Source organism: Pleurotus ostreatus (assembly GCF_014466165.1).
Source record: "Pleurotus ostreatus strain PC9 chromosome Unknown scaffold_6, whole genome shotgun sequence".
NCBI classification, from domain to species: domain Eukaryota; kingdom Fungi; phylum Basidiomycota; class Agaricomycetes; order Agaricales; family Pleurotaceae; genus Pleurotus; species Pleurotus ostreatus.
In genome coordinates this window covers 582,036-592,874 of record NW_023503161.1, presented here as the reverse complement: position 1 = coordinate 592,874, position 10,839 = coordinate 582,036, and the positions used below count along the sequence as shown (strand labels likewise).

The 10,839-nt window shown below is 50.5% G+C and overlaps 3 protein-coding genes across 3 annotated transcripts; 1 reads left to right on the top strand and 2 right to left on the bottom strand.

The window, feature by feature from the left end:
* Window positions 1-2,918: 2,918 nt before the first annotated feature.
* On the bottom strand, window positions 2,919-3,686 carry PC9H_008447 (uncharacterized protein; the record flags this gene model as incomplete). Its single annotated transcript, XM_036777957.1, has 1 exon — window positions 2,919-3,686. The coding sequence occupies one exon, from the start codon at window positions 3,684-3,686 to the stop codon at window positions 2,919-2,921; it is 768 nt and encodes a 255-aa protein (XP_036629385.1).
* A 3,140-nt stretch (window positions 3,687-6,826) lies between these two features.
* PC9H_008446 (uncharacterized protein) lies at window positions 6,827-8,627 on the top strand (the record flags this gene model as incomplete). Its single annotated transcript, XM_036777956.1, has 5 exons — window positions 6,827-6,904; window positions 6,971-7,125; window positions 7,177-7,345; window positions 7,398-7,541; window positions 7,593-8,627. 5 exons carry the CDS (start codon window positions 6,827-6,829, stop codon window positions 8,625-8,627), a joined length of 1,581 nt encoding a protein of 526 aa, XP_036629384.1.
* Window positions 8,628-10,205: 1,578 nt separating this feature from the next.
* PC9H_008445 (uncharacterized protein) lies at window positions 10,206-10,653 on the bottom strand (the record flags this gene model as incomplete). Its single annotated transcript, XM_036777955.1, has 2 exons — window positions 10,206-10,287; window positions 10,337-10,653. 2 exons carry the CDS (start codon window positions 10,651-10,653, stop codon window positions 10,206-10,208), a joined length of 399 nt encoding a protein of 132 aa, XP_036629383.1.
* Between the last annotated feature and the right edge of the window lie 186 nt (window positions 10,654-10,839).

The following is a 10,839-nucleotide window of genomic DNA, read 5'->3' as shown; positions in this document are numbered from 1 at the left end:
GAAGAGGTAGTTGATAGCCCGTTGCGTCGGACCTTCCGGAAAGATATCGTGCAGAGGATCGGGAGGGGATTCGAATTCAATGACGGAATAGGATGATTAGGTGACGGTGGAACGGGGGGGTGTCTTGAACTTTAAACCCTCGCGGTGGGCTCCAGAATGTAGTAGTGAATGTACGTGTAGACTAGTAGTGTAGTCTAGTAAAATGCGAGGGTCCGCCTCCGGCAGGACAAGTCCGTGCGACACCCGCGTGAGTAAAGTGTGATAAGGATGAGTCCGAGAGTGAAAACAAACAACTGAGAAACTCCGGACGCTTCGGACGGCTTCGGATGCCTTCGGATACTTTTGGACGCGCTCGGACGCGAACAGACACCCCGGCTTCGGATAGTACGACGAGGACGGCAGGAGAATGACAAGGACGGCAGGAGAAAGCAACTTCGGATCGGACTCGGGCTCGGACTCGGACAGCGGCAGACTCTGACAACGGATGAGAAGAAGAGTTCGGACGGCTTAGAATCTGACTCGATGTGGGGGGGGGAACAAATCTTATTCCTCTAACTACGAGTGCAGTAGGTTTTTGTAGCTAAGAAAACATCGGAAATGTCCGAGGCGAAAAGGCACCAGGAACAAATAATGGGACTAGTGTGATGAAGTATTAGAGTCCGAGAACAAAAGAGAACGAAACATTGATCCGCAGTGTCTGATCCGTTAACACGTGTGTCCGGTACGGGTTCGTGACGTCCGAGTCATGTGCGAGCGCGTCCGAAGAGTCGGAGAGGGGTGGATAGGGGATAGGGGAAGCCGGACTGCACAGAACGAAAGGGTTCAACCCTTACAGTGATTAGAGGAGAGTGGAGAGGGGGTTCTGCGCAGAATGCGTGTGTCGTGTGTATAGCGTATAATGCAGAAGACGAAGACGGAACCGGGGTCCATTGCCGGCATGACTCTGCGGGAGGCGGATAGAGAGTCCTATACTACTAAACTTAGTAACACACATTTGACGTGCTTGCATCCGAGAAACATCATTAGACGAAGATGACAGAGATGCAGAGCGGTCGGGCTTTCGCTAAATGCTAGTGGTACAAAAGACTTTCGTGCGAAACTATGAGTTTTGTGCGAGGGAAGCGGAAAGGGATGTGCGGGCTCTGGAGGTAGGGAGATCGATATCTCGACTACTTCTTTGGTTAGACGTCGCCATGCAGTAACGCTGAGGTATTGAGGTAGGTGTGGGGTTTGTAGGCGCAGCGAGGTCCAGTGGGGCGTGGGGCGTGGAGACAGCCACGCGAATGCAATGTGCTCGCGAGTCGCAGTGGAGCGCAATCTTGGTTCTGCGTTCTCCGTTCTCGTGATGTGTTGGGAGATCTCCAGATCATGAGTGATCATGATCACACACTGCAATTGCAATGCTCCAACGAATGCTCCAACGCTCCAACCCCGCGTATACGATCGAATCGATGATCATTAATCGATACTCGTATACCGTTGAATATTCCTACAGTCGGTCAATATTAAATGAATGGCCAATGAGTAAACTGCAACGCGGGACCGAAACACCGCACGCACCCTGACTCTCCAGGTCGTGTCTGCGTGAGTCGTGTCTAAGGGGCTCGCTTGAAACAGAAGCCAAAAACACAAACACGTCCGGGTAGGGTCCAAACGGTAAACTGATAAGATCGAGTCCCATCTCAGTGCCATCAGGGAAGCATGGTACGCGTCACCATGGGGCGTCGCGACGCGTCTGTCAGGAGCATGCAACAATCTGCAACGATATTGATAGTGTTGCCAACTATAAAACTCTAAATCAAATCATTTATTCAAGGGGTAAGTCATTAGTGGGCAGCACATATAATCACGTTCATGACTCACAAATAGTGGTAGGGACTGATAGGTAGTAGTAGGTGCACCCGTGCACCGTGGAGGCGACTGCGCATCAGGTACCACCTACGGGTAGTCAATGCCCTGCAACCTGCAATTAATCTCAATGGTGTTCTACGGAATCCGATTTCTACCAGAGGCCAACCGCGAATACAATGGTCCACATGAACTCATTGGATAGCGACTCGCAGCCCGGTTTCAAGCATGAACTATAAGGGGAGCTGATTCAGAAGGAGAGGAATGGGTGAAGAGTTTGAACTAAGGAAGGACACAGGACAAAAAAAGTGACGGGTTCGAGAGACGCCGTGTATACAGCGGACCGGAGGGTGAAACGTACGCAGTGATAAAGCCTGTTTGAACAGCATAAGAAGGGGCGGCGAAAATGAATGTAGAACCTTCGCGGCCTCCCCCTGCCCGTTACCGGTTAAAAGTCGCGATATGTGTGAGGTATCGGTCCATTTGTGTAGCACTCTTGATGAGTGTTCAGCCGTGTGGCGTCTACAAGCCGAAGCATCGCGGGTAGCTCTGAGTACTATCGAGATCCTGCGTTTGCAACGGGTCGGACGATGTTGCACTCGACAGCGGCTAGTATCAGCGGGATCCCGGGGCGACGATCATCTATAGATGATGAGGCAGATACCAAGGAAGAACGAGGCAAGGCGAGGGTAGCTGGCATCGGCATCGGCACCCTGGTGATTGCGAGCGTGACATGGTGGGCATCCTTGTGCTTTCTGCAGGCGGTAGCGTAGGTCGGCGGCCAGCAAGGAGGAAGGGAGCGCAGAATGATGGCAGGGATAGTTGGAAGGGTAAAGGAGGGTAGAGGGAGACGGTTGCGCCTGCCAAACCCCAGGCCCATGTAGGAAGGGTTTTGAGTTTTTAGGTGTACTGGCTTTGTCTGAGATCGACATCGACGTCAAATTTCAATAAATGGTGAATTCAGGTGAAAATTGGTAATTGCCGGGTGTCGGACTGTATTAGAAGATTGACCTTCCGGAGGTATATACGACGACACGAGCGAGTGGGGATATCAACGTTCAACCTTAACCTTAAAGGCACAGCGTTCGTTGGCTGATTATGAAGAACAACGGTCGGTCTGGTGAGATGCCATCAGGGAGCCCGGTAACGGCTGAGATGACAGGAAGCAAAGTCTGCTCGCCGATAGCCGCAGGATTCGGCCCATGTTCGTGATCCACTGCAGAGTCGGTGACGGCAGTGGCAGTGGCGGCAGCTTCAACTAGCGCTGGAGTTGTGGCCGACTCGGGTTCGGCTGGTGGCTGAGATTCCCCGATGAACGCAGACGCGTCCGCTTCCGCTTCGTTGCCTGGGAGTAGGGATCCGGATGGTACTGTGGGATAGTCTTGTGTTGTTGCCTGAGTCCCTGTCCAAGTGTCCGGTAGCGTCACATTTTCGGCGGCGTCTGTTCCGACGGTGGCAGCCAGTGGCTCGGGGGTGGTTGGTTCAACTGGAGAGCTGGAGTCCCCGACAAATGGCGCGTCCGTGTCAGACTCGCTTGCCGGTGAAGAGTATGTCTGAGACAGCACTGATATATCACCGCTGTATATATTGTCACGGAAGGTGCTTCGGGCTTTCTCGAACAGAAGACTGAATTGTGACGATTCCTTGAATGGCCATGATTTTGGTTTCGGTAGTGCCAAAGGCGATCCTAAATACCGTTCACTGTCCGTATTAAAGAAGTCTGCGAGGTTAGTGTTTAGAGTGGGTTCGAGAGTTGAACGACCGTCGCCGATGTAGTTTAAATCCTGCAGTATCACGGTTGGGTTCTCGGCTGAGGTACTTGAACGTTTCCACGTCATTGCAATCCACCAAATACTATCTAGGCCTATCAATGGGATGGAGGTAAATTTTCTGCCATGTCTAAGGAAGTCGTTGCAAGTAAAATCAGTGGGCGCGGTTGGGGTTTAATGAGGAGAGTGCAACGCACGACTTGAGCTAGGAGTCTTGTAATCGCGGTCACGTGGGAGGATAATACCATATTTGGACTACTCATCCAGTATTATATAAGGTTATGCCACACCTGGAAGCTAGACGCGACGCGACGCGTTCATCAAAATACAGTCAAACAACAATTTGGTCGACGTTGAGAACACTCACGTTTGGCTCTGAGTTCAGAGGTTGAGGTAGTGAGCAGATCCATATCTTGTATATATGGCATGAATCTGAAATGTCAGTTAATGCCGCTCCGCCATTCTGAGAAGAGACTCACCAATGGCACAACGAGCGATGCACATCCCTGAGGCGGATACTTCTATAGGCTAACCGAGTACTAGCTAAGACGCGCAGAGACTTTGTCTCCACGCAAGATAGGCCTACGATTTGCTCTCAGCCGTCCCCATAAATATCGCAGATTTCCGACCTACTTGCGATCACCAGGCCCCTACGCAATGATTGCATTGCTTCAGCCAGTGGGTCGGCATCAGGAGGCCATCGTGACGAATTCCAGCGGCCAATTCACGGTCCATTCTACTGAAACCATAACGCAAACCGACATCGAAGCGCTTCACACCTACCATCGCCTAGACCCTGTGCGGGTTTTCGGTACGCAGGAGGAATGTAATTTGTGGTGTGCTCAATGCTTCGTTCGTGATTCACTACGAGTGCTAGAAAGGCGGTTGAGGAGAATCCAAATTGAACCGAATTGTAGGGTCAGGATATGTCGCCTCGATAGTCATCTGCAGAGCACTTTGATGCGCCTAGAGCCCATAGGAGATCGATCCGAGCGGGAAGTGTCTCAGCGTCAGGACATCTCATCAATAGCAATACGACTTACCTCGCGCCTATGTATCAGAATAGCACAAAGAACTCCCGGTGTTTACCTTGCACTTGGCCTGAGACTAGAGAGTAGTTGGTAGGTTACCACGCTTGCAAGGCCACCAGTGCCGCAGAAGGCGGTCTAAATGAGCACAAAAGGGGTTTCTTCGTCGGAGGTTCATCCAGTTCCAGCACTCGCATCAAGGTGAATGGTATTTTCTCTTGCAAATGGGGCGAAGGTCGTCGTGTTTACCAACCCTCGCTGTCTCGTTACTGCTTTGGGCTGCTATGACCTAGGGAGTATATATGCCGATACACCGACCGGCCCAGCTTTAGGAAGTTTCGTAGAATCGTAGTCTGTTGCTACCGTCAAGTCGGACTCAATGGATGTTAAGCAGCAACTGTTGCATTAATCCCATCGTATTGAGGATATCCATTACGACACCGTTCGGATAAAACGATAAAAAACATACGCTAACATGCGATTGCGAGGAGGATGTTCACATTGCTGGGAATCCATATCCGCATCCCAATACCCCGACTCGAGGGCTCTATCTCTGATTGAGGAGCGGGTTCCACCAAAAGCGATGTTTGCTTGATGTCTTAGAGCCGACCTGTTTGAGACGATATGAACACAATCGAAGCCAAAACACTCGGACCCGACCTATAGCGTTAACCAGTATATCTTCGCCCGTACCTCACCCTCATGATGTTGGGTAACCAAAGGCCACCTTCCTCTGCTTTTCCATCCTCTGTTTCGCTGCATAAAAGACAACTCCTGCGACAACAAGTACGCCTGCGAACCCGGCAATCTATTACAGAGAGAGGAACATTGACACGAAGTGCAATGAAGTAGAGAGATGAAGGCACTCACCATGCGACGCGGCGTGTTGAGTGCGAAGCGCGACATGCTTTGATCGTTAGTGTGCAACAAGGACCACGGTAGATGTAAGCAATCGAGTTGGTTTTCTGAGACTGATTCTGCGGGTACTAGGCGGTGAGAACGTGAAGCCAACGGGAAAATGTAGGCGCCTAAAACAAACTTGACCTTCGATGGCATCGCATTCGCCTTACGATATCGTGGTCATCAACAGTAGCAATCTATTCTCCCTTCCTCATACGCTCGCTTAATCAATGAGGGCGTTGATAAAGCTTAAGCGAAAGTCATTCGACTCTAACGAATCCCTGTTTTCGTTGCAATCAACACTCGAAGTCTGCTCCTAGACAAATCTAAACATCCAAGTCTCTTCTCTGACAATGGTAGTAGGGACAACGCAAGAGACAATTTACGAATTCACTTACGAGTTCGCTAGTTCACACACGATACGCACAACCACCGACTATTATGTTGTTATTGCGGTCGTAATTCACTTTGATTGATTGATCAGAGTAGCTTAATCTAAACTCCATGCCGTAGGTTGGTCACCCATTCTACTGCCACTTAGCCGGATATCCCAACACCCGTTGCGTTGGGCTGAGGCTTGGCTGGGGCGCTGAACGACCTAAACAGATCTATGTCTATGGGGCAGCGAGCCATTTGAGCTGCGTTTGATGTGGTTCTTGTATCGCTGGTGCGTACCTGCGGGCAGTCTACGAAGTTCAAACTATATATAGTTAAAAGTCAAGGCTTCAAATTATTGCTCCTGATTCATTCTTCATTAACTCTTTGGCTTTAGTCAATACGGCGACTCTGGAAAGAATTTCCCTCAATCTGGAAAGCGGTCGGCCCTTTATCATCTTCACCTATTCCATGAACTGCCCATAGGACAGGAGGACAACATGAAACTTAACATTAAGTTGGTGCGTTAACTCAAGCGTTCTTGAACTCTTAAGAACTTCGATGCGATAGGGTAAGTCCGGTAATCGGTGTCTTGAACATAGCTAATCAATCTCTTTGGCCGAATTCCTAATTTCTTAGGCCTCAGAAGAAATTTAGCCCTGCAAGGTCAATGCCAGTCTGTGAACCCGTTCAACCAGAAACGCACGTTGGGGAATAGCATGGATAAGCTAAGAGTGGACGCAGTACGTACACTATTTGCTGTCCTGGTAGCCGACTGCAGGAGACCGAGGGTCACAGACGCTGTGTTGAGGTGTGGTACAAAAACGGCAAGGCCCTCCTTATAGACTGTCCGTGGGCGGTCGGGGGAATGCGTCCAGTTCGCCCGGACCCCCACCCCATTCCGCAATGGACCCTCTATCAATGACCGCAGCAATAGTGACGTTCATAGACATCGCCAATCGAATCGAATTCTCTGTAGATAGAGTAAGGCTGCTTCATCTGCTTCATTGTCCGGCATGTTTGGTACCAACTGATGACCCTCGATGGCAGTTAAGCGAAAGTCGTCAAACGCTCAAAGATCTAGCTCGCCACATTGTAAACGAGCTTCAGGAACTACGAGTACTGTGCCAGCGCCAGGAGGAACTTCACAGCGGTTTACCACTTGGGCACGACCCTTTGACCACGTCCTTGCAGAACTTGCACTCGTAGGTGTCACTTCACCGCATTTGAAAATACTGAATGTTTGCATGCATCAGTGAGTTGAAGGCCGTTCTCGAGCGCTGCCTGAAACTTATAGAGCCCCCGAAGCATAGTCGCCTTGGGATGATCAAGAACATGTTGATTGCCTGGATCAAGAATCCTAAAATCGAGGCCGAGATATCCAGGCTTAGGGACCATGTTTCATCTCTTCACAGGCAATTCGCAGTGAGTAAACCTACCACTCATTGCGTCCGACGTATCTGAGGTCTGCGATCAGTACATCACCTCCATGCGCCTACAGAACATAGAGAAATGTCTTCTCGTCGATCAGATGGAGAGGCGAGCGGGGATGCATCAAATGGACCGCCTCTTTTATCGGCTCTTCATTGATTCATACACATCTGGGACCAACCCTCCTCCGGTAAGTGGCCATTGTCTTCTTTATATTCCTTCGCATCGGTGATTTGTGTAGTTCATGGACAACGCCATGGACTCTCAATTCCTCCGTTGGCAAGCGCAGAAGGTTGTAGACCTCCTCAGCTGTGTCTGGGCCAAGCGTGCCTTTATACCTCAAGACTTTGACCGCGTTCTCGATTTCAAGACGGGCCACTGCACGCGGGTACTTCCACCTCCCCCATCGTCATCCGAATTCCCCGAGGCGAGTCGTATACGTCTGGTGGCAACCGAGGTCTTCCAGACCATCCAACTGCTCGACTCCGCGCCTTCCGATATCTCTATGCTGTACGGCGCCAGGCAATTGCTAAGGCTTGACGCGTACCTTTGGGAATTGGGGCTGAGCCATCACGCTGCCGTAGTGAACAACTGGATCATCACGATCTACCGCCGCCTTGCATCGTCGCACCGTAAGTTCACGCCATGCGTTTCGCACGCTTTGGGAAACCTTATAGTGTTCGGTTCTGGGACGCCCGAATGGCTGGATATATGCAAATCAACCATCGTCATGATATGCAAAGAGGTAGTCGACACACACACGGACGACGTCGGGTCTTTGTGCATCGCTGCCACCATGCATAGATATGCCAGCAAGCTTGCCGAGTACGGCCTCCACGACTACGCCATCGAAGTTGAGCGGCAATCACTCGCGTTACAACGGAGAGTTCGGTTAGTTTTGGCACAGAGTGGGGAGGTGCAATCGGGCCTCGAGTCTAAGGAGGAATTTTACTGGGCTACCTACCTGGAGGCGATATGCTTGGGGCAACTTGCGCAGAGTTTGACTGCTACTTGCCAACACCCTGAAGCCCTCGTTAGTGGCAACGGAGCGATCGCTTGCACCCAGGCCTTGGCAGGCTGGGATCTTTATCATCAATTGCGAATGAACCGGCTTTCTGAGGACGTTCGCAACCTCCTCTTTGACTGTACCAGAGAAATTGATTCTTCTGCCTCCAACGATGATAGATGCCCTGAGGAATATTACTCAGTGAGATCGCACTCGATAATAGGCGAGGTGCATTTTACGCATTCGTATATGGCTTGGGACTCGGGCTAACTCTATCCTTTTAGTGACTTGACCATTTAATATTTAAGTCCCTAGCCTTCGAAACAGACCTTCGGGAAGGCATCTCGTTCAACCTTCAGATAATTCCCCCTAGTTCGGACATTTTCTCTAGATAATGTTTATACAAACTAATATCGAGGAACTTGCCTCATGTCATCATCGTCTTCCCAGATGTACTTATATTCGAGTATGTTCAATCGGCGCACGAATGATATATTAATTGTTTATGGGAATGGGAGATACAAGATACCAACCCCTCGGCTACACAGACGAATGATCAGAAGCATTCGGCGGACGATCAAGGGACTTGCATTAGCGGACATAGGCGACGTTAGAGTTGTTCGAAATCTGGATGGGACAGCATTCGATGATGTGGACTGCGTAGTTCTACATCCTCCGCAGGTTCCTGCAATGCTTCGACGCGCTTCTATCTAGGATCCCCATAACACGCTGCAGACCTCGTTGTTCCAACGTGTACTGCACATACGCCTCTTCTTGCCATACCTTCTCACAGTGCGTCATACAGACGGCCCACCCGTTCCCTCCGATCCTTGTCCAATCTGGATCCAGGGACCGAGAACAAGGACGGATGCCAACACGTGTGGCAGCGTAAGTATGCGGTACAGCACATTCCAGAATCGGAGGGTAATTCGCCTGTTCAACCGCAATCTCTCCTCGGCAGCGCAGATAGGCAGCGCATCAGACATGTCGATCGACGTTCTTGCGGCGTTGAAGTCCGCCTCTCGAAGTTTCTGGATGACTGCATGACTGCAGATGCACGAGGATGTAGGTAGCCGATGATGGGAAGCGCATCGGTTCCTTAGTCGACGTCACTACCACAGCGCGCTTCCAGGCCGGCGGATGGGAGATGAACACGAGACATGAGGTGCAGTTGCAGTTGCCTCAAGGGCGGAAAGATACGAGAAGATCGTCGTTGCCTGTAAGCCAACTTCTAGAGACTTGTCAAGGTGATTTCTCGAAACCGAGGAAAAGGCTCTAGCTTGAAACGAAGCAACATGGCACACTTGCACGTCAAGGAGAAGCTATCGTCCTGAGAAATCGTTGGCCTAAAAGTACAGTGAAATGCCACAGGTAAACAATACTGAACGTTCGGATATCTTCGGATATCGCGTGCAAGGCGAAGCTACCATCTGGCATCCATACTCCCATGAACATAGCAGACTTTGGCTCCATCGGTGCTAGCGCCCTATGACCAATTTCAGCGAAAAATGGTAATGGATAGTGCTTCCGAAGGAGTGAAGTACAACATAAACGATGATTGGTACCGAAGAGGGCGATAGTAGTCATTGGAGGATGGTGGACTGGGGACAGGGAGTGTCGTAAGCGTCATTAGAGGTTGTGGTCGTCTTTTGTCGCCCTAGGTAGAGACTCTTCTCTCTCTAGATGCCTTGCTAGGAAAGAAGGTGTGGCGCTCCGACGCTGAGAGAGTGTAAAAAGGATTCGTCGATGAGAAAGGCACTTGTCTGTTGGATTGCATACGAAGGCGGGATTTTTTTGGCCGACGTGTACAATCTTCTTCTTTGGGATATGAGATTTTCCGGCAGCAACCTATTCGTTCTCGTCCACCAAAAGTATCACGCACGTAGTGAATACGATAGTAGCTATCACACTCATAACAGCGAGATGAGGTCTGAGAATTTTTCCTCAGAAAGGAATCGCAAAGCCGATGGAGGACATACTTGGTTGCTACAAGGAAAGCTCTCATGTCACGTAGATCCCTAATTCCACTGTGGAATTCCCAACATCCAGCCCCAATGACCGCTATGGCAGCAGCTAGGTGTACTGAGCCTATACCGATAGCTTTCGAGGAATCTCCCATCGGGTCGGGGGCCTCTTCGGTGGGATCTGGGACGAGTCGCGCGTGGAGAAGCATAGACGAAGATAACAAGGAGAGAAGTAGTGCGAGTTTGAGGTGAGAGAGAATATTGCGTTCCAGCATACAGAAGTCTCTGGCCGTGCTTCCATTGTTTTCGACTAACCGCGACTCTGCGTCCATCGTCTTCTTGGCGGGAGGCCTTGAGTAGACCTCGACTCGGTGGGACTTCAAATGGAGGATCCCGAAGTAAGTCCTATGCAGCACGTGATCACGCGTTTATTTGGCCATATTTGGAACATGTTCAGATTGCACTTGCATAGCTCGGTTCAAACGTTCAACCACGACGGCGACGACGACGACGACACG